The sequence below is a fragment of the Panthera uncia genome (assembly GCF_023721935.1).
Source record: "Panthera uncia isolate 11264 chromosome B2 unlocalized genomic scaffold, Puncia_PCG_1.0 HiC_scaffold_24, whole genome shotgun sequence".
In the NCBI taxonomy this organism is placed as follows: domain Eukaryota; kingdom Metazoa; phylum Chordata; class Mammalia; order Carnivora; family Felidae; genus Panthera; species Panthera uncia.
The window spans coordinates 66,337,631-66,364,009 of record NW_026057580.1 but is presented as its reverse complement, the minus strand read 5'-3'; the positions used below and the strand labels follow the sequence as shown (position 1 = coordinate 66,364,009).

General features: G+C 45.4%; 1 protein-coding gene across 5 annotated transcripts in view; it reads left to right on the top strand.

Moving 5' to 3' along the window:
- Window positions 1–26,379, top strand: part of SCML4 (Scm polycomb group protein like 4) — a 120,696-nt gene that overhangs the window by 67,051 nt on the left and 27,266 nt on the right. For 4 of the 5 annotated variants that reach the window (XM_049654094.1, XM_049654096.1, XM_049654095.1 and 1 more), the window contains 3 exons: window positions 8,817–8,946; window positions 11,366–11,566; window positions 15,744–15,938. In XM_049654094.1, coding sequence (XP_049510051.1) covers window positions 8,817–8,946; window positions 11,366–11,566; window positions 15,744–15,938 — 526 coding nt within the window. Of the gene's footprint in view, window positions 1–8,816; window positions 8,947–11,365; window positions 11,567–15,743; window positions 15,939–16,150; window positions 24,595–26,379 lie in introns of those variants that run through there. The other variant, XM_049654100.1, reaches the window with a different exon arrangement.

The following is a 26,379-nucleotide window of genomic DNA, read 5'->3' as shown; positions in this document are numbered from 1 at the left end:
AACTGGTGGCAGACCCAAGATTCGAATCCCAGACCTAACTCTGAGCCCTGTGCTCTGGCTGTTCTCCTGCAGGGCATCAGCAATGTGTAGTTGATGACCGAAATCATGCCAGTTCTCAGTGTCCACTCTGTGGGTGAGGAAATGTGGGCGCTCTCCTTCTTGTCATGCCCTCTCTCCATACCATCAGCAATGATAATAACAAACCTTTATGAAGTTCTACTTTGCATTAGCCCTATGCTAAATGTTTACGTCTAAATCTTGTCACGTCCCTGTGAGGAGGTATTGATATCCTCACACAAGTGAGGAAGGACAGGCTCCAAAATCCTAACTGACAAGACTTAAGACAGAGTTGGTGTGTGGCTGAGCTGGACTTCGAGCACAGATTCCAATGTAGGTGCCCACGGCCACCCTGAACTTGTTTTTAAATTTTGCTTTGTTGGTTCATCTCTGCTGATGTGCAGGCAGTCCCCTAACCACACTCTCTGTCCTCAGATTACCAACTTCTTGCTGTCAATCTATGAAACGTTGTTTATTTGGTACTTTTGTTTCTGCCACGTTTGCATAGTTCTAGAAAAATACTGCAATTTTTACATCAAACGACTCTTCCTCCGTTAGCGTCCCCTGGCCACACATCTCAGTTTGCAAACAAACCCTCCCCTCCCCCAACTCTTTCCAGTGATTCTCTAGTAAATGTCTTAGAGAAGGTCTTCCCTGAAAGACAGCTGGAGCAAGAAGCTCTCCAGGCCCTTATTTTGGATCTGTAAATGGAAAAGAAAGATGAGCTGCCCCCATATTCCATATTCCCCAGCCCTCTTTGGTGGAATCGCCAGCTGGCAGGGGCCAACTCCTTACTCTTCTGCTTCACCCACCACGATACTCTACCCCAGCAAAGCACAGCCCCTCTGGCAGCCACTGGAAACCATGCCCTGGGTGAGGAGTCACCACACCCGTTTGATTGAGGTTTTGAATTTCAGGTAAAGGTGCCAACTTTGCCAGCCTCCGTACAGGGTTGTTGGCTTTGAAGGTCAAGGATTAGCTCCAATATGTCAGAGCACAGCATCCTGGGCACCTAATCTTCCTCCAGTCTTATGCATCCAAGAAAAGAGGCTTCTCCTCCCTTCTTCCTCTCCATTTTACCCAGTTTATTCTGCCAGATCCTACTTTTAATACTTTACAAATAAACCATATTTTTGGAATACCTTTAGATTTACAGGAGAGTTGCAATGATAAAACAGAGATTCTCATGTACCCCACACCTAGTTTCTTCTGTTGTTAACATTTTATATTACTGTGATACACTTGTCACAAGTAGTAAACCAATAATAATACATCATTATTAAATAAGGTCCATATTTTATTCAGATTCATTAGTTTTCCTCTCTTCTGTCCCAGGACCTATCCAGGATGTCACATTAACATCTTGTTGTCATGTCTCCTTAGGTTCCTCTGGGCTGTAAAAGTTTCTCAGACTTTCCTTGTTTTTGATGACATTGGCAGTTTTTAGGAGTATTGGTCAAGTGTTTTGTAAAGTGTTCTGTAACGGGTTTGTCTGATGTTTTCCTAATGATTAGACTGGGGTCATGGGTCTCTGGGAAGAAGATTCCAGAGGTAAGGTGCTATTCCCATCGTGCCATGTGGAGGGTGCATACTATCAACATGGCTTATCACTGTGGATGGTGACTTGATCACCTGCCTGAGGTGGTGTTTGACAGGTTTCTCCACTGTAAAATTACTTTTCCTCATTTCCATACTGTCCTCTTTGGAAGGAAGTCACTATGTGCAGCCCACACTTAAGGAGTGAGAAGTTACACTCCACAAACCGTTTGGAATATTAATGCATAGGAGGTTTGTCTCCTCCATGTGTCTCTCTAGTCAATTATTCATTTATGTCAGTATGGAGTCATGGATATTTACTGTATACTTTGAATTATAATCCATTACCCATTCTTTATTTATTGCTCATATTGTTCTAGATTTGGACATTACAAGCTCTTTTGATTGACTCACATGTTCCTATGACCTGCCCTCATCATTGTGTGTTTGTGTGTGTGTGTGTGTGTTACTTTATTTTCTGGGACAAGATGCCACAGGCTCATCTTGTGTATTTCTTGCCCTTGTCCTAGAATCAGCCATTTCTCCAAGGAGCCTTTGTTCCTTTTATTGAAGAATGGTATTAGAAACCAAAATAGGACCATGGTGTTTTGTTTTGTCCACCTAAAAAACAAAACACAGCAGTGGTGCCTGGGTGGCTCAGTCAGTTAAGCCTCTGACTCTTGATTTCAGTTCAGGCGATGATCTCACAGTTGGTGAGATTGAGCCCCAGGTCGGGCTCTGCGCTGACAGTGTAGAGCTTCTTTGGGATTCTCTCCCTCCCTCTCTCTGCCCCTCCCCTGCTCATGCTTTCTCACTGTCTCTGTCTCTAAATAAATAAATAAACATTAAAAAAAACCCCAAACATAGCAAAACACAACAAAACAACAACAGCAACAACTAGCAATGGCAAAGACAAATTCCCTTCCAGAGGAAAGCTTGGATACATTGGGCAACAGGTAGCTCCCCATTCCACATGGGAGAGGCACTGGCAGAATAGGCCCCACATCACACCAAAGGACATTCCTAGTCACTGAGCTCATTTCTATCTTAGGAGCCCTCTAAAATCATATGTGACTCCCATTTAGGAATGTTTTTTTTCCCCCTTTATGTTAGACAATGAGATAGAAATTTCAGAATGCTAACTCAAAGGTATCCCTACTGATGATTTATTCTTTTATCAAGAAGAATTTTTTAAAAGTCGTTTACCACCCACAGTTGCATGAGTTTTTCTTCTTTATTCAAAAGTCCCACTGTTGTTTTAGATGTTGGATGAATTCAGAAAGTTGGCCCTGCAACCACCTGACTTTTTCTAATTTCTTGAATTGCTTTATCTGGGCAGAAATGACAGACAGAGGTAACAACCAGCTATAATTGTATTACTTCATTGGAGGTGGGTTCAATGAACAGATCCTTTTGTAATAAATATTAACACAGCAAGTCATGGTGCTTACATGAACAGTAAACAGTGTCTGGCAACCCAAGTCTTAGCTGCCATCACTTTCTTCACCACCATCACCATCCTCCCCATCCTCTCCGTCCTCCCTGTCCTCACCGTCCTCACCATCGTCACCATCGACACTATCATCATCTTTCTAGGGAAGGATCATGAGGATCTTTGTGTGATTTACTTAAAGACCACAGGCGAAAAAACGACAACCTGCCAAATCTTGCCTTTTCCCCACCAACATCATCTGTATGTTGGTTGGAGGGCTTTCAGCCTGTAAAGGAGGATGTAACCAGGCCCTTCCAGAGTCTGCTATCCACAGTCCTTGGGCACTGCCACCACCAGCCTCTCCATCACAAGGCACGCAGGGCAGTATATCATTCCTCGAAAGACTGTCAAAGGGACACTTCGTGCATAATCTGGGAGAACAGGCAGCGTAACTGTAACCCTGTCCCACTTAGTAGGTGAGGGAACCATGCTGAAGTCAGTCACAGCAGGTTTCTGGTCTGCTCCCTCCCACCACTAAGGTTTCTTTCAGATTGTTTTTATAGTATTTAGCAGTTTATTGCTATGTGATGGGCCCTTTAATTTTTCAAATGCTAAATGCAGAATAAGGTGAAGTCTCTGTTGTTAATTGTAGCTTCTGATGAACACAGTGTCTCTCGCAAGAGCCCCAGATGCTGCACCCATACAGCCCCGTGTAGCCAGTGTGCTCACTTTTGACTGGTCTCCTTTTAAGTTCATTTTAATGAACTTAAATTCATGTCCACACATCCCACTGTGCCTTCCACGTTGCTCAGCAGCCACACCCTGTGCCCCCACTTCTCCTACCCTCCTAGTTCATTAACACGCTCTCCTCTGTCCTCACACTCAAGCTTCCAGCCTCACTGAGAAACTAGTAGCCATCAGAAAAGACCTTTTGTAAGCTCCCACCTCCACATCCACCCACCCCAGATCGAGGCCGTTATATTCTGCCTTGCAATAAAATAGATGAAAGGTCCGTGTTTCTCTCTCAGGCCTTGCCATCCCCCTCCCACGCACCCGCCTCCATTCACTAAATCTCATCCCCTCTCACCTACTCAGAGTCCTGAAGCTAGTAGCTCTGCACGCACGCCCTCGTATCATCCTTTCTTCCCTCTCGACTGGATTATTTCCATCAGTCTTAATACATGTTTCTCCCATCTCAAATACCAAAAACCTTAAAAGATTTTTAAAAACGTTTTAATTGTGGTAAAAGACACACAGCATAAAATTTACCCTCATAACCATTTCTTTTTTAAAAATTTTTAATGTTTATTTATTTTTGAGAGAGAGAGAGAGAGACAGAGACAGAGTGCCAGCGGGGGAGGGGCAGAAAGAGGGGGGAGACAGAATCCCCAACAGGCTCCAGACTCTGACAGCTCAGAGCCCGATGTGGGGCTCAAACCCACGAATCGTGAGATCATGACCTGAGCCGAAGTCGGACACTCAACCGACTGAGCCACCCAGGCTCCCCTCATCACAACCATTTCTAAATGTACAGTTCTAGTGTTCAGTGTATTCACATTGTTGTGCATTCAATTTCCAGAACTTCACCTTGCAAAACCAAAACACTGTACCTGTTAAACAACAACTCCCCATTCCCTCCTCCCTCCAGCCCCTCGAAAGCACTATTCTACTTTCTGTTTCAATGCATTGGACTATTCTAGGCATCTTATATAAGTGGAAACATGCAATATTTGTCTTTTGTGACTGGCTTATTTCACTTAGCAAATTTCCTCAAGTCTCATGCATATTGTAGCATGTGCCAAAATTTTCTTCCCTTTCAAGGCTGAATAATATCCCCTTGTGTGGATGTACGACCTGTTGTTTACCCATTCATCTGTCAATGGACATTTATAGTTGCTTCCTCGTGGACTGTTGTGAATAGCGCTGCTATGAGCATGAGTATCAAATACCTCCTGGCTTTCAATTCTTTTGGATATAGACCCAGAAATTGAATTGCTGGGTAATTCTATTTTAAATTTCTTGAGGAACTACTATACTGCTCCATTTTACATTACCACCAAGTGTTCTGATTTCTACACGTCCTTGCCACTACTTTTCATCTTTTATTTTTATTTGTTTTTGATAGTAGCTATCCTAATGGATGTGAACCATTTGATCTGACTTTTCTTTCTTGCTACTGCTAATTTTCGGCTCCCCTTTCAGACAGGCCTCCTTGAAAGAGTTGACTTTACCTCCTGATCCCAGTGCTTCTCCTCCCATTATTTCTTGAGCTAATTCTAATCAGGTTCTCATCCCACCCACTGTACAACCACCTCTCTTGCTGAGAAGTTGCACATCTAAGGGCCACTTCTAGTCTTCCTTGTCGGATCAGAGCTTTTGACATGACTGATCACCCTCTCCTTTGTGAAACACTTTTTACATTTGGCTCCCACAAGGCCATACTCTCCCAATTGTCTTTCCGCCCCACTGGATGTCTTTCCTGTTTGTTTGTTTGTTTGTTTGTTTTTTAATTTTTTGGGGGGTGCCTGGGTAGCTCAGCTGGTTAAGCATCTGACTTCAGCTCAAGTCATCATCTCGTGGTTCGTGAGTTCAAACCCCGTGTCGGGCTCTGTGCTGACAGCTCAGAGCCTGGAGGCTTCTTTAGATTCTGTGTCTCCCTCTCTCTCTGCCCCTCACCCACTCATTCTCTCTTTCTCTCTCTCAAAATAAGTAAAACATTTAAAAAATTAAAAAATTTTTAACGTTTATGTTCATTTTTTGAGAGACAGAGAGAAAGAGAACATGAGCAGAGGAGGGGCAGAGAGAGAGGGAGACACAGAATCTGAAGCAGGCTCCAGGCTCTGAGCTATCAGCACAGAGCCTGATGCAGGGCTTGAACTCACAGACCATGAGATTATCGTGACCTGAGTTGAAGTTGGCTGCTTAACCAACTGAACCACCCAGGCGCCCCTTTCCTGGTTTGTCTTGCTGGTTCCTCCTCATCTTTCCAAGACTTTTCATATTGCAGTTTTGCAAGGCTCAGTGCTTAGATTTTTCTCTTCTCCATCTATATACTCCTTCCATGTTATTCTCTGATGATCTCACTCATTATCATGGCCTTAAATGTCAACTCTATATTGATGATTCTCAAATTAAATCTCCCTTTAGACTTTCCCCCAGAATTCCATACTCTAGTACATGCACCTGCCTACTTAACATCTCTACTGGCATGTATGCATCATAAACTTGACACGTCCAAAACCAGCCTCTGGTCTTCCCTAGTCTGTCCCCCCATCCCCCAAACCTGTTATTCTATCTACAGCCTTCCTAGCCCAAACCTTGGAGTCATCTTTGACTCCTTTCTCTCTCACACACACCACAGTCAGTATGTCAGTAAGTCCTGCTGGTTCTACCTTGAAAATCTATGCAGAGTCTGTCTACTTCTCATCTCCTCCACTGCTATTAACCTAATCCAATCTACCGTCATCTCTCATCTACTCTGGATTAGTGGCCTCCCGCTTTTGTCCCTTTTATCTCTCCTCAAAACAGTAGTCAAATTGTTAAAATGTTAGTTTAGATCCTGTAGTTTCTCTGCTTTAAAGAGCTCAGGGTAGCGGCACCTGGATGGCTCAGCCTATTAAGTGTCCGATTCTCGATTTTGGCTCAGGTCATGATCTTGCAGTTGTGAGACTGAGCCCATGTTGGGCTATGCACTGAGCACAGAGCCTGCTTGGGATTCTCTCTCTGCCTCTGCCCCTCCCCAGCTCACGTGCATACATGCTTTCTCTCTGTGTCTCAAAAAATACAATAAAATACAATAAAATGAAATACAATAAAATACAATAAAGCACAATAATAAAATGAAATAAAATAAAATAAAATAAAATAAAATAATAAAATAAAAAGGAGCTCAGAGTAAGTCAAAGAACTTACAGTGTCCTGCAAAGCCCTGTGGTTTCACCTTTCCAGTCTCACTATTGCTTCCCTATGTTGCACAAACCCTCCAGGCATGCTTTTGTTTCGGGACCTTTGCATTTGATATTCTCACTCACTGGAATATTCTTCCCATGGACACTGGTATGACTTGCTCCCTCATCTCCCTGGAATCTTTGGGCAATGTCACCCAAGAAGTGCCTTAACCACCCTATTTTAAAACTTCAGTCTAGGGGTGTCTGATTTCCTCAGTTGGTTGGGCATCCAACTCTCGATTTCAGCCCAGGTCACAATCCCATTGTTGTGGGATAAGATCCCACGCTGTCAGCACAGCACAAAGCCTGCCTGGTATTCTTTCTGTCCCTCTCTCTGCCCTTCCCCTACCTGTGCGCACTCTCTCTCTCTCTCAAAAATAAACATTTAAAAAAATAAATAAGATTTTAATCTAAAGTATAACTCAATTACACTCTATTCCCTTTTTCTCTTTATTTTTACCTCCAGCTATTATCACCTTCTAATATACTATATCATGTACTTTATTCCATTTGTTGTCTATTTACCCCCAACAGAATGTCAGTTCCATGAGGGCAAAGATGTTTGTCTGATTTGTTCCCTGTTGTATCCCTAGTAACTAGAAGAGTGTCTGGCTTGCAATAGACACTCAATACATATTTGTTGAGTGAATACATGAATAAATGTAGAATGAGTGCATAATTAGCAGTAGGAATACTGTTTTTTCAAGACTGTCATTATTATTCTATCCTAAAAGTCCAGGAAGCAAGTTAGGATATGGGTGGGGTCGGCATATATATTTACAACAAAATACACACCCTTGCTACTCAAAGTGTGGTCCGCAGACCAGCAGCATCAGAACTGCCTGGGAAATGCAGAACCTTAGGCCCCACCCCAGACTTCCTGAATCAGAATCCATCTACATTTTAATAGGACCCTCCAGGGGACTGAACCTTAAAGTTGAAAGGCAGTGGAGCAGTGGCCCCCAACCTTAACTATGTATTGGAATCATCTGAGTACATGTTACAACTCCTGATGCCTTGGTCTCACCCCAGAGATTGATTTAATTGGTCTATAGTAGAGAACAGACACAGGTCAGTGGTGAAGAGGTGAAGTGACTGAAATATTCATTATTTTTTGGTGGAGAGTGAGGATTAGAAGATTTTCTGTCAAATCTTGGTACAGAGAGTGACTTGTTGGCATTGACATAATCAACCAACCAGTCATCTCCATCTTATTTCATAACAGTAAATTTCAATTCCTCATTTGTGATTTCAAATGAGACCTTCAAGGCAGCGGCTTCTCACTACCCGACAATACAGTCATAATCACACTCGGGCCGCCCTTAACAGTCTCCACTGCAGGAAATAAACACTGAGCAGTATGTAAGCCCCTTGGAGGAATGTCTTCTGCTCTCTTTTCCAGCAGGATCCAGTGATCTTTGAGAGCAGAAAGCTTAGCAGAGACTGAGGAGGGATTCAGGGTCAGTCTCGGGGTGGCTGTTGGGAAAGCCCTGACCACAGAATTCTAGGTATTTGCAGGCTGGGAATTCTCTACCCTGCACCCTGCACTCAGAGAGCTTACACGCTTCAACGGTTCCTACCTCTTGTGTTCCCACACTCACTGCCTGACACAATCATTTCCTGGGTGACTCCAGTATAAGGGTGGGGTGCAGAGCTGACCTCTGAGTGTGACCCCAAACATGAATCTTGAACATGAACTTGAATCTGAACTTCCTTAGCTGCACAATAAAAAGGCATGGAAACATGATAGAGTAGCAGTGGTTAATTGACATCCACGAAAAATTTGGGGCAAGAGTAGGGAGCATTTCCAGATTTTCCTTGACTAAGTGGGCTCTGTCTTGCAGCTCAAGTCTCGGGTTCTTATGACTCCTTTAGCCCTCTCGCCTCCACGGAGCACACCGGAGCCCGACCTCAGCTCCATCCCTCAGGATGCAGCCACCATACCCAGCTTGGCCGCCCCACAGGCTCTCACAGGTATGTCAGCCGAATGACCTCTAAGGCTGTGATGGTCAGCCAGCCATCTAGCAGTTACTTTGTGAACTGGAGAGCTGCCACCGGGATAGCTCTGATGAAGGATTTAGTGTGTTAGCTGGCAGGCAGGACAACCAGATTTCTCTGAGAATATTAGTTTAAGTGTCTCACAGGTAGGATTACTTGAAACTTGGTTTTCAATGCATCTCAGGTTCAGCTGGTTGCCTTGGGGTGGGACTAGAAAGAGTGGTGTGGTGGCCTGGTGTTTCATTTTCAGAGCCAGGTTTACTTTCCACCGAGAGTGACCCTGCCCACCTTGAAGAGTTTCCATCTCTGTGTTTGTACTTCCAGATCCCCTAAGGACCCTAACCTCTCTTAACCCCACCTGGTGGCTCCAATCCAGTCAGCGTAGAGCTCAGTCCAGTCTTTCTCATGGGGTGTCCATCAACAAAGAGTTCCATCATGAAAGTACCAGCAGCAGGATGGCGTCTCTCTCTCACACACACATAAACTGTCCTCATCACAAGCCATCCCTACTCCTGTCCCACTTAAATCCATTCAATTCCCTCCCATTGCTTTTAGGTAAAAATCAAACTTAATTTGGCTGATGGAACCCTGTGGTTCATTGCTCTCCTTTCAGTCCCTAGAAGTGCTCCCCCCCCCCACCCCTACCCCATAAGATTTCAGCATATTGCCTTCCTTCTATCTGGAATGACCTTCCTGCTGGTCACCCTACTGCTCCCTTGTATCTCAGTTCAGGCATATCTTGCTCCAGAAAACCTTCGCTGACTCCTGCCAGGGTCCCCAGGATGGGCCCTCCTAGCACTTCCCTAGTGTCTCTCTCGAAGCCGTGGTCCCACACGGCTTCCTGTGGAGCTCTGAGTAGCTCTGCCTCCCCAGCTGGGCCCAAAGCTCTGGGAAGCCAGGGACTGTGTGAGTCTAGTTCACCATTTTCTCCATAGGGCCCATCTAGCACAGTGCCTGGCATGAAGTTCCCTTATTGATTAGATATCCTTAATCATCTGGGATGAGTTCAAGGGAAGGCAGCCTGGCGGAGCAGAAAGAGCACAGGCCTTGACATCAGAAAGTCTTGAGTCCCTGTTGTACCACTGATTACACTTTGGAATTTAGAACAGCGATCCAACCCTTTAAGCTTTGGTTCCTTCATTAGTAAAGAAGTAATCATACCCCACTCTCAGGCCCATCTTGAGAATCAAACAAGATAAAGTGCCCAAAGTGCTTGGAATAGAGTAGATGCTCAATAAAAACTTTCTTCACCTTTGTTGTTACTGTTTCATCCTTTCCAAATCCTATTGTTGTCCCCTTAATGTCCCTTTTCAACACTGCTTTGCACTAATAGCCCCCAAAGTAAGTTCCTCATATCCTGGGATGAGGGCGGAGACAGCCAAGGAGTTGTTAACATGGGGAAGAAACTATGACACCTACTATTAATATTTACTTAAAATTTTTCTATTTCTTGGTTATGTTTTAAAATGCATGCAATATATTAAAATAGTCAAGAATGGGGGCGCCTGGGTGGCTCAGTCGGTTAAGCGTCCGACTTCAGCTCAGGTCACGATCTTGCGGTCCGTGAGTTCGAGCCCCGCGTCGGGCTCTGGGCTGATGGCTCAGAGCCTGGAGCCTGCTTCCGATTCTGTGTCTCCCTCTCTCTCTGCCCCTCCCCCATTCATGCTCTGTCTCTGTCTGTCTCAAAAATAAATAAATGTTAAAAAAAAATTAAAAATAAAATAAAATAAAATAAAATAGTCAAGAATGTATATAACCTATAAAAAAAACCACTTTTTGGGACATGTGCTCCAAATTTGTTTACTGATGGGGTATATTACTTTAAAAGTGTGGGGACCATTGGTTGGGCTTCCCTAAACGGGCAGCTGAGTATTTAAAATCTCTGAGATTATAAATAGCACTCTCTTTAAAACTTCACTGAATATATAGTCTTTGGATAAGCAGCCGTGTCTTAATTTTCTGATTCACTGAAGGTTAACAACAACAACAACAAAATTGGCAAACATTACATGTAAGCTTAACAGCTCCTTTGGAGGAGAAGGGAAGATTTTGGTGTGTGCATTTTCAGTATGGAAACACATTTATACACATGGTCCACATGGGTCTCCATTATTGTCTGCAATTCAGATTCGAGTACATCACAGGGGACCAACCTGTCTCTCTGTTCCCAACCAAGAGGTTCTCTTGAGAGCAAGCCTCTGGCAGTTGGGAGTGATTGGCTCTTTTCCCCCTTTTCCTTCTTACATTGGGAAGAATCAGTCCCACTTTTGTTCTTCTCAGCTTTTCCCAAGGTGAGGGCCAAGGTGGCATGGCTGAGGCATCCTCCATGCACACAGGAGCAGCCGCCTGGCCTGATCCCCCTGATGCTGAGGGCTTCATGGCTCTGTTTCCACAGTCTGCCTCTACATCAACAAGCAAGCCAACGCAGGGCCATACCTGGAGAGGAGGAAGGTGCAGCAGCTCCCTGAGCACTTCGGGCCCGAGAGGCCGTCGGCAGTCTTGCAGCAGGCCGTGCAAGCGTGCATTGACTGTGCCCACCAGCAGAAGCTTGTCTTCTCCCTGGTCAAACAAGGCTATGGTGGTGAGATGGTATCAGGTAAGGCCCGGGGGCACGTCGTATGAGAAGGGACGTGGGTGTCTCTCTGAAGATGGAAGAGGTCATATTCAGGCTTGGGGGACAGTGGCTGTGGCCAGGGTCTATCTTCCATCCACTGGGCTCCAGGGGCCTTAGGTTAGCTTGTGTGCTGACGGCCTCTCTCTGGGCTTGAGGAGAAGATGCTTCCAGACTTCAGTAAGAATCCTCACCTTTAACTTTTCTCTCACCCACCCCCCGCTTCCAGCTCATCGGTAAATCCTATTGCTCTAGCTTCAAAATATATCCAGAAGCCAGCCATGGTTCACCACTTACAGCAGCTACTCTTGTTCTTTAAAAATCGAAGCCATAGCGTGCCCCTCCTCTGCTTTGCACCCTCAATGGCTTTCATGTCACTCCAAGAAAAAGCCCATGTCCTTATGACGACCCAGAGGCCCTATGTGACCTGGTCCTGGCTACCTCTTTGATCTCCCGGTCACTTCTCTTGCGTCCTCACTCTGCTGCAGCCTTGCTGGCCTCCTTGCTGTTCCCCCTGTTATCCTCCAACCATGCTCCTGCCTCAGGGTCTTTGCACCTGCTGTTCTTTCTGGAATGTTCTTACCCCAGCTGTCCATGCTTGACTTGCTCCTGGACTTCCTTCAGGGTTCTACTCAAATACTGCCTTATCCAGGAGACCTTTTCTGAACACTTGGTCTAAAATATCAGCCCATGTCACTATCTATTCTTCCTTGCTCTGCCTCATTCCTTCTTCATGGTACATATCACCATGCAGGGCAGTGGGGAAGCTCATGGTCTCAAGCCCCTCTTATGGGGTGAGTTGTTTTTTGTAAAAGCCCTTCAGGGTCAATCCCTTTTCCCATTGTTACCACCATCCTCCAGGTTCATCCCTGCCCCAACAGCTTCCAGAGGGAGTGGCAGTTGTCACCTAAGGTGAGAGGCAGAGTTGGGAGTGCTGCCCTCTTCATATGTTTGGCTGTAGAGGCTCTTTCTGCCTTACCCAAGTCTCTAAACAATCATTATTACCACCTGCCCTTAAGCCTCAGAGCACCACCCCTTTGCAAATGTCTTGACTCCAAGGGTACAGCATGGTGTCTTCTTTGGCCCAGCATCAAGGCCATGTCCTCTGTATCACCAGGGAATAGGTAAAGACTCTCCAGCAACGGGGTGGTGCAGATGACCCTGCTAGCCAAGAGTAGGTCAGGGGAGAGGGGCATCTAATATCGCTGTGTCAGGAAGAACCCAAGCAGGGACATTTTATTTAACTTGAGATCCCCAGGGCTTGGAGGTGAGGAGGTTGTCTAACCAGTTTCCCCAGCTGTGATTGGTTCTGCCCACCTTCTGGAGCTCCCTCTGGGCAGGAAGGGGGGTCTGACTTGCTGGTAACTGACTAAAATAGAACTTGGCAAAGTCCAGTGCATGTGGCTGACCCAGAGTGACTTTTAAGAAACTTTGGCAGAGGCAAGCAGAGACAAGAGGAAGAAGTACTGCATCAAGAGAGGGTAGGAGGAGAGTCTTATTGTCAGCCTTCTGAGATCCCACTGGCCATTGTGGTATTTTTCTGAGAGCCAGGTTCTCAAACCTGGGCTCCCTCTGAGGTTTAGAGCCTTGTCCTTTTCCTTGCTGAATACCAGGACTCAAGACACAGACACAGTGCTAAGAGAAAATTCTTCCTGTACTGTGTGCCCACCCTCTTCAGCGAATTCCATCCCACTGAGTTTTTCATGGCCCCTCCCCCTAAGCTGGGAGAACTTAGCCCATTTTCCCTGCTCTCCTGCTCAGCCCTTCTGTGGCCTCAGGGGCCTTGGCACTGGGGAGCAGGTTCTGCAGTGCCTGGCACAACACAAGCCCGGGAAGAGCCCTGCCAACTTTCCCTTGGCTGAGGGATTCCCAGGAAGTCCAGAGCTGAGCACTCAGTCTTGGTGTCTTGGAGAATGCAGTAGCACCAGGGACTCTTCATGCTGCCTCCTTGAGGTGCCAGAGCAGCAAGGGGGTCCTTCATGTTACTGAGGGCAAATATGGAAGCTCAGCAAGCTGTGAGAGGGGCCCAAGGATAAATAGACTCTCCCACTTTCCACCTCACCCTTAGGGCACTGCTTTCTAAACATTCCCATGGCACAACACAGAAAATGGTGACATTGATGCTGGCACATTGGGCTGAAGGAACCAGACTGCCATGGGCGGGCCTTGGGCCAGCTCAAGGGCTAAGGGAGCAGTATTGCATGCCCTGCCCGAGCCATGCTATCCCAGAGGGGTAGGCCTCATGGTCTCATAAATGCCATGGCTGCTTCGATGAGGTGGTCCTTCCAGGCACCTCTGGGAATGTATGCACCTTGATTTTTGGATTAGGCCTGATGACTCAGACTCTCCTGCTATGGGTTCAGTTTCCATCACACTTACTCTTCTGAAATATTGGAGGCAAACAGTGACACTCACACTAAGGGGGAATTTCCAGAGTGTCTGAGTTGCCGGGGTGAACCCCTTCGTGGGCCTGTTGGTAGTGCTTTGCCAGCTCTCCCAAGCAGAGTCACTTGGAGTATTAACATGACAGTCAAGGGCCACCTAGAGGCCACATGAGTTGGAAAAACTGCTCTTCACCCTCTTCTCAGTCTCCTTATCTGTAACTTGGGATAATAACCTCTTGTCTACTGTCCTCATAGGATAGAATGATGGATACGAATGTTCTTGTCAAACTATAAAGAGCTTATACACACAAAAAATGGATTCTTTTGGCTTCTAATTAAAATGTTTTGTTTCGTGTTAGTTCTGAAATCAAAACTACCTCTGGTTTTGTCCCTGCCCAGCCCTTGTTATGTGCCAGTCTTTGGGAGATAAAATGTAAAAAACTTCTTGGTGTTAACAATGAATGGCGGAGACATGGGTGGGGGCAGTATGTCCTCCTAGGGTCTCCTTCTGTGTTCCTCACACTGGAGCTGGTATGCAAGCTTCATGGGGCAAGAGAGGGCTGTGAGGACGATTACAGACAGGGGTATGCTGGAAGAAACATGTTTCTTCTAAATTCTGGTAACCCTGTAGAAATTGAATGTGATCTAGAATCATTATGGAGAGATTATTCTTCTTTTTAAAGAGTCCTCCCCGAGAAAGGTAGAAAGAACCCTAAACTCTGTGATGCTGGATTAGAGCTAGAGACCTCAGCATGAACTCAGGTTTATTTGGATCTATCTATCTATCTATCTAGATCTAGACCTATCTATCAACAAGCATATCCAGTGCCCAAATCTTAGTTTCTAAATATCACTCTTCAATAACAAGGAACCAAGGATGTTGGAGAAATGGCTGAAATTAGGGCAGGGGCAGGGAAAATGCAAGATGAAACTGAGGCATATTAAAGTATCAGTAACCAAAGAGTTGCTAAAAAAAAAAAAAAAATGAGGGCATGTCATAGGGACACAGGACACTAAAAGTCCCAAAGACAAAATTTAAGCAACAAAATAAATAACATAATATTGGATAACCCACAGTACAAAATAAATATATTAAGTCTATACTGATATTAGTAAATGATTGAGTAAATGAAGGAATGAAGGAATAAATGGAGGACAACAGACGGTTCTTTCTTTCAGAAGAATTCCAAATAATACAGAGACTCTCCCCTCTTTGAGAGGTAGAGCTTAATCCTTCTACCACCCTTGAGTGTGGGCAGGAACTTGTGACTTGTTTCCAAGGAATGGAATATGGAAAATACAGTAGAGAAATGCAGCAAACGCTATCTGGCCAAGTGATAAAGGCTGACATCCCAGTGATGTCGTGGGAACATCATGTACCCTTGATCTGATAACAGGAGAGGGACACTTCACTTCTTCTCCAAAAACCTTAACCCCAGTCACATCATGAAAAAAAAAAATCAGACAAACCCAAATTGAGGGACATTTTACAAAATATCTGACTGGTACTCTTCAAGACTGTCAAGGTTATGCAAAACAAGGTAAGTCTGAGAACAAGTCACAAACCAGAGGAGACTAAGGAGACGTGACAACTAAACCCAGCATGGTCTCCTGGATGAGGTCCTGGAACAGACGCAGGACATGAAGTGAAAACACAGGTGAAATCTGAATAAAGCTTAGTTAAAAACAGAACACAACTGAAAAAACAAAAACCTCCTTCCAGGGACTTGTGGCTTTCTCATGCCCCGCTCTGAGTTGCTGTCTCTGTGGCATTTCAGTGTCGGCATCCTTCGATGGGAAACAGCACCTGCGGAGCCTGCCTGTGGTGAATAGCATCGGGTACGTCCTCCGTTTCCTCGCCAAGCTGTGCCGAAGCCTTCTGTGTGATGACCTCTTCAGCCACCAGCCCTTCCCCAGGGGCTCCAGTGGCTCTGAGGAAACCCAGGAGAAGAAGGAAGGCAGAATGGAGTCAGGTAGGCTTTGTCCTTCTGTGTTTCCTGTGCCTGCAGGTGGTCCCAGGTGTCCCTGCTCTCCCACGAGCTCCTGGGAGCTTTCTTGCTGGAGGCCCACAGGCGGCCTCTCTGCCAACCGTCCATCCCAGGGAGCAGTCAGGAATGGCCAAGACGGAAGGTACCTCGACAGTCCTCACCCAGGTTGCAGTGGGAAGAGATCACTCTAGCTACTGAGAGCTGATGCTATAGCGTTTAGGTTTATGTTATTAGAATCTGGATGAGACCACATCACATATAATGAGTGATTTTCTTCACTCTCCTCTAATTAAGACTCTTGGACACTTATGCATCATTGTTGAGTAGTTGAAAGACTATCACAGTAAGGAACTAATAAATCCTGAAGAAACTAGGGATAAGGAAACAGATTACGTTGGTCTTGCTTGGGGGCCTCAGATACCCACCCATGTCAATAAACAGAGTGTCTATTACTGCAGGGATTTGACCAGGCCACGAATCAAATATGTTTTTCACTAAGAGTCAGAGTCTCTCTCTCGTCACAGGATGGAAAGTGAGCCAGGGGCTGAGTGCCTTTTGTTGCAGAGTAGCTCAGCATAGGAAAGCTAGTGGGAAGGTCACCAAGGGCACACAGGGGCCACACTGCCAAAGCTGTCACAACATTGTCTGCTCAAGATACCCATAGAAGGTTTTCCTTCTCTGCTTAGCAGCCCTGAGTTATGGATTTGCAGAAAGTTAAACATGACTCTAGGTTCTGGATTCTAGGTTCCCAAGGATTAGCAGAAATGTTGCCTTTTTTCTTTCTCAGGAAGCGGTATTGTTGATATATAAAGAACACATAGTCAGTGAAACTGGAATCTAGTCATTATGTCATTCTATAAACATTTGCTGAACCTTCTTATGCTCCAACAACCATGGGAGACCTTGTCTTGTGATAAGGCAAATACACAAGGTTCAGGAAGTTTTTGAAGTATTGAGGTATTGAGTGACCAGTATTTGTAATGAAAAGTGAATACATTTGCAGGTATGTGTTCACAGGTAGGCTTAGATGCTTAAAAAAAAAAGATGCTTATAATAAGAGTGGCTATATGGTAAGCCTAAGAGGACAGCAGGGAAGGATAAACTTAGATTCTTAGCATATATTTTTTTTCAGATACTGTCAAGAACCTTGTTTACAATTTTACATTAATGTCTCTAAGATCTGGGATCAGTAAGAAATTTGGCCTTTACAAATAAAGGTATCTAATTAAATATAGTCTATGTTAGCAGGTACTATATACACTTGTTGTTTTTTGGTTTTGCTTTGTTTGTTTGTGATGTCTCTATGTGGGCAAGCTTGGGAAAATGTTTTCTTCTTTCTGGGCCTCCATTTCCTAAAGGAAGTATTGCTCGTGCACAATGCTCCTTCTAGTTCTTACAGTGTGAATCTGGCCTCTCCTGTCAGCCTTAGCTGACTCAGGAACATATCCTAAAGCTAATGTATCTTCTAGTGAACCTTGCAAAGAGAATAGCAGAATGGTCTGATTTCACTTTGCAAACCCCTTGAATCACTGTTACATTGAACAATCAATGACCCATAGGATATAATTATAAAGCCACATAATTCGTGTCTCCCATTCTCCTTTAAATGTATCCTGTGGGACCACTTCTTTCCCATCCATGGATGAAATTTTGGACAAATCTTATGACTTTTCTTGCTCCTTTCAGGTAGCAAAGCATTCTCTAGTCAACAATTAGTATATCTAGGTCAGAGTAAGAACAAAATTTAAATTTCACTCAAAGATATAACTATTTCCCATTCCCAGTTCAGATCTGCTTCAGGCCAGTTGGCTTCTCTCCACCTCACACTTAACCTTGTGTTTTTGCCCCCTCCTATATTTAGGTAATAATGATTTTGAATCCTTCATGACCAGAGTAGGGGACAGAAGTGAGGTAAGGGGTAGGAGAGTTTTTACTTGACTAATCCTGTAGTGAGTTGGCATCATACACCCTAATTTGCAGGTGTTTGAAGCTGATTCTTCATCCTGTGGGCTCTTACATGGGCATGTTGGTGATCCTACCATCTCTCACTTGCACTTTCCATGACATGAACAAATAAATACAACTCTTCTCTGGCTGGTCACTTATAATTCCTTCCACACCCCCGAATCTATAGGAAACACATCTCTAGCTTCTTTCTGCAGAGGCCCTGTTGTGCCACCACACAGTCCTGCAGTCCTAAGATGATCTGACTTTAGATCTCTCTTCTGATGGCCCACATATGGTCCTGACAAACACTACACATGATCCTTTCCCCAGACAAACTGGGCAGGCTGAACCCTGCAGACACCTCTGCTTTGTTCTCTGATCAACGTAGCCAGACTTTTGGATTTCCCATGGGAATCAAACAATAATCCATTGTGTCTCTCAACTCCAGGGACAGATATCAAGCTATTCACATGGCCACATTGAAGCCCTTGGGAGCACACTGGACAGTTGTCTCCATAATTCATCTTCTAGTCAACCTGTTTCTCAACCTCTATATTTCTTTTGCAGACGTGATGTAGGTGGTCATCTGTAGGTACAAAGCTGGCTTTCCACCTTTTATTTTTTTTTCAAGATCTGTACACTTCACACTACTTTGGGGTATCTGTTGTCTTACAGCCTCAGCCCAGACTGAAACTAAAATGGTTTCATTTTAACATCCTGTCCGAGGAGCCCCCTTCTAGCCTTCCTTAAGTAATTATTGAGGAAACTCTTGCCTTGGTTTCTACCATATTCTCTCCCCTTCCAAGCTCACCATACTGGAGGACGGTTTAGTCTTTTCCCTGGAGCAGTGTAGCTACAGTTATTTCTCCCTGAAAGCTCCTTTTCTTCCTAGCTGGCCTGGCTTTGGAAGTAATAACTTGAATTGTCTTCATGAGCCTTTCCCTAGAGCATGCTGATTTGAAAAATGAATGGCTCCCAAATCAACCAACCTTGTGGAAGTTGTTTCTCATGCCCTAGGTGTTGCAAAACCAAGTGCAGTGTGCTTCATGTGTCTGGGAGTCTCAAGGAAAGTGGAAGAAGCAGCCACGTCATAGTATACTCTAAGCAGCCCCCTTGCCACATGTCTTTTCCACCAGTCTGCCGTGGAACCTAAAATGACACCATTAGAGAGTTTGCCTTTAGATTAAGACATTGCCTCTTTAGGATTGTCCTTTCAAATTTCCCTAAAAGGGTAACATATCAAGTTATTATTGCTTCAGATGAGGAACTGGCTTATACTCACTTTCCCACTTTTGTGGCAAGAGGGGCACGTGTGAGAAGGAAAGGACGGAAGTCTTTGTTGACTTTAGGTTCCATATCCATCTGGGGGACCAACATCATTCCAAAACAATATTGCAATCTTGAGCTCATTTGAACAGGTTGTTCTCCACCCCGATGTTGTTCAATTAAAGCGATGGTCTATCAGGCTTGGTGCCACACACTTGTCCACACTCAGAGCATTTCCAGAAGACACTTGATGAGACAATAAGAGAATGCAAAGCTGTGACACATAAGAAACTATCAAAGAAACAAAGTTTGTGCCCCCCCCCCCAAAAAAAAGGATGATTTGGAGGAAGACATGATTTTCTGTTCCAGTATACAGCAGCAGGTCATGTGGGTTTGTTCTCTGTGGTTCTGGTGATAGATTTAATTAAACCTAAGGTCTTGCCTCTCAAACTCTGGTCAGAAGCATCCTCATCACCTGAGAAAGGCAAGAGCTCAGAGGCCCTCCCACACTCTTTAACAACAGATCCCGGGTGGCTTGAAGACACATTAAAGTCTGGGAAGTGTGGATTTAAGGAATACTCTCCCAGGTAGACAACTTGGCAGCTGAAGAGCCAGGTAGAACTCTCACAAGATAGCTCCTTTAGGAGTCAGGTGGGGTTGATATTCGTAGGGAACTTTGAAAAGTCATAGAAGTAGAAGGGACTGCTTGAGCGGTAGTGATCTCCCCGTTATTGGTGACAAGTGCAGATCCCCACTTATTAGGCCATTAGGGGTAACTCTGGCAACCCAGAGAAGTAGGAGCAAGATGTCACAGCTGGAGGTGGCAGAGGCTAGCTCTGGGCAGCATGAGGTCAAGGTGCCCCAGGAGTCCCAGTGAGGGTCCCCCGCCCCCCCCCGCCGAGGTGGATCCCAAGGCAGAGGGGTTCATGTTAGAACAGAGAGAGGGCATCTTTCAAATCTCTTCCTCAGGCCTTTGGAATATAAACTTTCTTCTGTGATCTTTCTTCTGTGTCTGGGGCAAACCAGACTTCAGACCTCCTCAGCTGCCTGAATCCAGGCCAGAAGGTAGAGTTCTTGGCTGGAAATCAGGAACATCAGTCATTTCCCTTCAATTCTATTAATCGACAGCCAAATGTGGTGTGCATTTTAGGAAGACCAGCTCACTGGTGCTTTGCAAGAATGGAGGCAGAAACATGGATTTGATAACATTTGCGGTTCTGTCAGAAGTCATGTGATGATCACAGGGAAATTTACTGTACCTTCGAATGTTGAAAAGAAAAGGTCTCAATTATAAATAAACTCAAGCCAGTGTTTTCCAAACTTGAATGTGCTCCCGAACCACCTGGCATCTTGTTAAAATGCAGATTCTGGCCTCAGCAGGACTGGCGTGGGGCCTGGGAGTCCGCATATCTAACAGGTGCCGGGTATTGGGGCTGCTGCTGGCTGGGGACCACACTCTGAGTGATAAAGTGTGGGCTGGCAGAGTTCTGCTCACCTAGGGAAATTTAGTTCAGGTTTGCAGTAAAATGAGTCTATGTGCGCTAGGACACTATGTAAGTGTTGTCACTGAGGATGATCCCATGTCCTGTGGAGGTGTCCATGGGGTGGAGAGGAGATGGGGGGAGGGCAGAGTGGTTAGGTGAGGTGGTAGGTGTGCAGTCTGGGTGAGAAAGAGGAGGTTTGCTGCACTGGTGAGAAGGTTGAAAGAAAGCAAAGAATGACGACAGCAAATTCCTCAGTGTGGCCTGGCCATCTTCTGCAGCAGGGTCCCTGTTGCCCTTTAAGCTTCTCCGAATCCCAGAAGATGTCCGTCTGTTCTCCCCGACTCTTGTTTATACATCCTCAATGACACGTAATGCTGTCCCATACTGCAAGAATCTGGGTCCAGATCTCATCTCCCTGCCGGGTAGACTTGGGGGCGGGGCCGCGTAGTACCCGGCCGAGCCCGACGTGTAACGGGCCTGCAGCAAATATTTACTGACTTAAATTCTATGCAACGCAACAGAACAAATTGCTCACCAAGGGTTGGGGAGATCTCTGGAAACTGCAAATGCGATAACTGAACTCTCCTGCAAGATCTAATTTAGTGATTGGTTTCCTGCCTTTTGAAGTTTTAACATGATGGGAACAAACTGTTTACTTTTGGTTGAGTAGCTTTTTTGATACACAGATGGTAGGGGGTAGGAGAGGAGGAAGGACATTTGTTCTCGAAGCGTAATGTTTTCTTCCTTGGCTGGTGGTCTTTGAGCCAGGCACCAGAAAACTACTGGAATGACAGACCTTCCCAATGTGCTCCGTTATGGTTGAACCTATGTACCCAGCCTTTAGAAATCAAATCTGCTTCCTTGTTGAAGTACAAATTCATCTAATATGATCTACAGAAAATGAGTATACAGGGAATAACTATCTTTCCAAAAGATTGTTTATTTCTAGAAGGAAATAGAGTTTATCAAGTGGCATGAATTCCATTACATGGAAACATCCATTTAGGCAGTCAGCAAACATTTAGTGAGCTTCCCCAATGGTGATGCACCGAGGCCCACAGAGTCAGGCCAATTGTTCAGAGCCACACAGAAAGGCAGCAGTGGGGAGGGAATGGAGCCCAGGTTTTCTCTTCCCTGTCCCTTTGCTTTTCTCTCAAGCCAGTTGTCAGTAGGGCCCTATTACCCAACACTTGCCGGTAGGGTGTACGTCCTGTTTCTTGACTCAGAGGCTGATGGCACAAAATGGATGTTCACAAGTGGCTTGTGGTACACCTGTGTCATTTTGTCTACCAAAGATATAAAAGAACAAAACAAACCCCAACCCCCATTTAACAAAATCTAGGCAGAAGCTGTACTCCAAGAAGATCAATTCTCTTTTCTCCTTCTGGATTTCCTATCTTGGCCCCAAGGAGTGTTTCATCCTTGTCCTTGTGCTCTGGGTGCACCCTTGCTAGGTGACATCCCCAGGACAGGCAGAGCCCATCATTCCAGACTCTGGGAGAGCTCTTTCATTTCACAAAACCCACACACAGTGGTCTGTTCCACCACACATTTGGCATCGTTTGACCTGGTATTTTAAATAATATGTGGAATGGTGGAGAAAAAAAAAAAAAAAGAAGGAAGAAGTGTTACTCCAGATCCCCCTGCAGCCGCTTGTCTCCCAGTGTAGGCCAGTGACTGGAATATCTCAGAGCTATGCTCACCCTGCTACAGCCAGGGATCGTGTGAACAAAATGAGCTGTCCTGTTCTCAAGCCAAGTGTTGGAAAGAGGGTCATTTGGGAGGAGAACAAAGGATCAGTATCAAGCTCATGTGTTAAGAATCCTCTGAGAAAGTTTTGATGGAAAGGGTAAAAGAAGAATGTCCCTAAGGTCTACGGCAAATACAAAGGCCTTTCCTGTATTTTCAGATGGACAGGTCTGGGAGAAGCCCAGCCACAGCTCCTACAGCATGAAAGGGGGAGCATTTGCCAGCGTGGGATTCCTAACTTTATTTCTGACCCTGGGTATAATATGAGTTCATGTAGGAAAAGTTATTTATTGTGTTTCTAGTTATATCATTCATTAATTTATAATATCTGTACATATTTTAAAGCATTTACTTAGGGGCGCTGGGTTGGCTCAGTTGGTAGAGTGTGTGACTCTTGATCTCAGGGTTGTAAGTTCAAGCCCCATGTTGGGTGTAGAGATTACTTAAAAAAATAAAATCTCAAACACAAACAAACAAACAGACAACAACAAACATTGAACTAAAAGGGAAAAATACAACCTCTCGAGAAAGGCCTGGGTTTTGGAGAATTTAAAATAGATTTTTTTCAATGTTCAGTGATTTAGTGACTCTCTTTGCATTGCAAGGCTTAGGTTCTCTTCTGAGACCTGTAGATACTGAGGAAGCACAAGATAAGTATTCAATACTTATTGTTAAATGAATGAGTGTTCCAATTAAGTTGTTATATAAAGGTAAACTTTATGAACTCTCTCCTATTAGTGGGTAGTTTCTGGGTCTCATACACAAGCAATACAAACCCTTTGCTAAAAAAATCCCATAAACTTCCTTGCAGAGAATTGAATAGGTATTCTATAGCAGATACATCCTAGCTGCTACTGAATTAATAATTATAATTTCCAACCTGGATATGCAGAGTCAAGGGAAATGAAACAAATGGCCTTTTCTCATCTGTATTAGTTATCTATTGCTAGTGACAAATTACCCCCAAAAGTTAGTGGCTTCAAATAACATTTATTATCTCAGTTTCTGTGAGTCAGCAGTTCAGGGGCAGCTTAACTGGGTCCCCTGGCTCTGGGTCTCATACCGGCCTACATCCCGAACTAGGAAAGGATCCACTTCCTAGCTTATTCGTGTGGCTGTTGGCAGGATTCAGTTTCCTATGAGTTGTTGGTTTCTTGCCATATAGGCCTCTCCACAGAGCATCTCACAACATGGCAGCTTGCTTTATACCAGCATGAGGAATGCAAAGTATCATGAGCCTTCCTAAAAGTCAGGATATACATTTAGAACCAAAGCTTCGGAGATGTCCTCTATTCTGGTGACTCCAACGTTTTCCTGATTGAGGACCCCTTTTAATTTCCTTGAAGTTCTAGAAAGACCAGAAAGTGTGTGGCTGTTGAGGAAAAAGAACATGACTGTGGAAGGTGTCCCCCTCTCATCACCCTCCCTCACCTCTTAGGAGTTCCCACAAGAACTTCGGGTAGAGGCAGGGCAAATGTGCAAGACCATATAGAGAGTGATTATAGAACCTGCTTTCCTCTTAAGATTGGAAGAGCATTCATTATCCCAAATGGCTAGCGTTGGGCAAAATTGCCTTTGGGCAAAATTTCCACAGGAGGAAATCAACCCAGAGGCTTAGCACAAAGTCTTAGGCAAACCAGAAACATTTGAGAGGACTACAGTTCAGGTGTCAGGCATTAAAATTATGGTTGGTTTCTGTGCATCTCATTAGGGGAGAAAAAATATAAATGTGCTTAAATGGACCAGAGGGGAGTCATAAGGTTGATTCTGAGGGCTGAGTGATCTGAACTTAGAGGCAAGCTTAAAGGGAAAAATCTATACTGGCCAGAGACCAAGTTAATGGAAAATTTAATTGAAGCGAATGAAATGCTAAGCCTCGTAGGTGGTGTGGCCTGGTGCCCTTTGAACCGGGAAGGCTGGGACAGGAGGCCACAGAGGGCCCTGAGGGAAAACGTGATGAGCTTATCTGAGCAAGAACAAGGGCGGGACTGAGGCTGAGAAAAGAAAGTCTGCAAACCTCCACTTGAGCCTCAGAGAAAGGCAGCCCGAGGGCAGAGAGGAAATCTGCTGGTTTCTGCCACCACCTAGAAGTCCTTAGAAGTCCTCTCTGCCTCCCGGAGCAGTGCTGGGTGCCCGTGGTGCTGGAGAGGAGTGAGGCTGAGGCTGCCTGGTGGCAGACACCGTCAGCACCTGAGGTAGGAAACAATGGCCCCCTGTTGGGGCTCTAAGCAGGGTGCAGCTCTGCTGGGGACCTGCTACTGTTTCCAGGGGTCTTCTCCCTCTTGCCCCCTTCCTCTTTCGGCTTCTCTCCTTGCATGTCTTTCTCTGCATTCCAGAGCTTACTGGCTGTGCTTTCTAGGTGGTGGCACCTGGTTAAGCGCCGGGTAATAGTGATCCCCCAGCTTTTCCAATGGCAGCATATGGGGGCCACGGTGCAGCTTCCTTTTCTGATCTGGGTTTCAGAGCTGGGATCTGCGGAGCTCCCTTCTCTTCAAGCAGCCGAGCCAAGCTGTTCACACATGGAGCGCTCCGGACACTGACCCAGTGGTTTGACTTTCTTGCCAACCTGGGCAGGGTTGTGCGGCCTGCTGGACGGGGCAGGCCGGCTGGCAATCGATCCTGGAGAAAGGCGGTGGCTGCCGGTCGGGGCGGGGGAAGGTGGCGGTGATGATTATAGAAAAGGATCACTGTGTGCAGCTGTCCCTTTAACTGGGGAGTTATGCCTGATGTGGGGAAATAGGGTGGGGAGTGGAGGGTGAGTGTGTGTGTGTGTGTGCGCACACACACACATGTGAGAGAGCGGGTGGGGACAACTGTTTGTAATGAAAGTGAATAGTTTCTAAGACTCTGGAATTTGGGGGTTATTATGGCATGATTAGGTATTATTTGAGAAATATTCTGCAGATGGTGGTATTGATGCTTTTCAGGGCTTCATCTGGTTGGAAACTCCAAGTAAAGTGCCAGTTTAAGTGTTTTAATAAAATAAACAGTCCAAGTTCACTTAACTGGGAGCAGTTAGGTCTTGTGTCCCAAATGACAAAGGGTCAACACCAGCCTGAACTAAAACTCCATCAGAAGGGTCTGTACTTTTAGACACGTGGGCCCTCTTTTCCTCTCTGTGCAACTCTCACTGCTTTGGGACTTTCTCTTTCTCTCGCTCTCTATCGGCTTTCTTCTTCCTGTCCCTCTGTCTCTTCCTGCTTCTCTTTGGATGTTCTCTACATCCTAGGTGCTCTTGCCTGACCCTCCAGGACTGCAACAGGAGTGGGTTGCACTGGGTGGGCGACCTGGAAGCCTCTGCAGAGGTGAGGGGGGTGGGAGATGTCCACGCACTCCTGACCCTAAAGTTTGTTTCCCAAAAGGGGAGGTTTAGACACAGCTCAGATTCAGAAGCAAGTGGGTATCCCTGGAGGCTTGAGTGGGTTGGAACTCTTCTAGAGTGTTCTTTGGCCTCCCTGGTGGGCAGGCTGCATGTACAGAGGCTGGGGGAAAACGTAGTTCTCCAACAGTTTGGCAATGGTGAAAAAGGAACACCAGGCTCTCCTGAAAATTCCTAAGACTTTAAACCCTGAAAATGTGGTAGCCTCTTTGTGCCATCGGTGCATTTGCTTTCTATTTAAGCTTGCTCATGTGATAGTACAAGAGCAGATTGTTCCTTTCTCTGGAGGAAAGTTTTAGTGATTTTACAGGCGGCATCCTTTGTCTCCTGGATAGAGGCAGGGAGGTTATAAAGAAAAGTACAAGAGACGCCTCTCATTTGCCTCAGTCTGCTGAGCTCAGATTCTCCACAGAGATTAAATGGCCTTAAACAGAGGCCGGGTTGGATCCTCCTGTTTAATGAGAGGTGCCAGGGTGACAAGCTCATTTCACATGAGAAGTGATTTTCTAAAAATCAGGGAGAGAAAGACCACGAACGTCTTAACCCCGTCAGCCCTGTGGTTTGCTGCGAGTTTGTACAGGAGTTGGATCCGCGCAGGGCA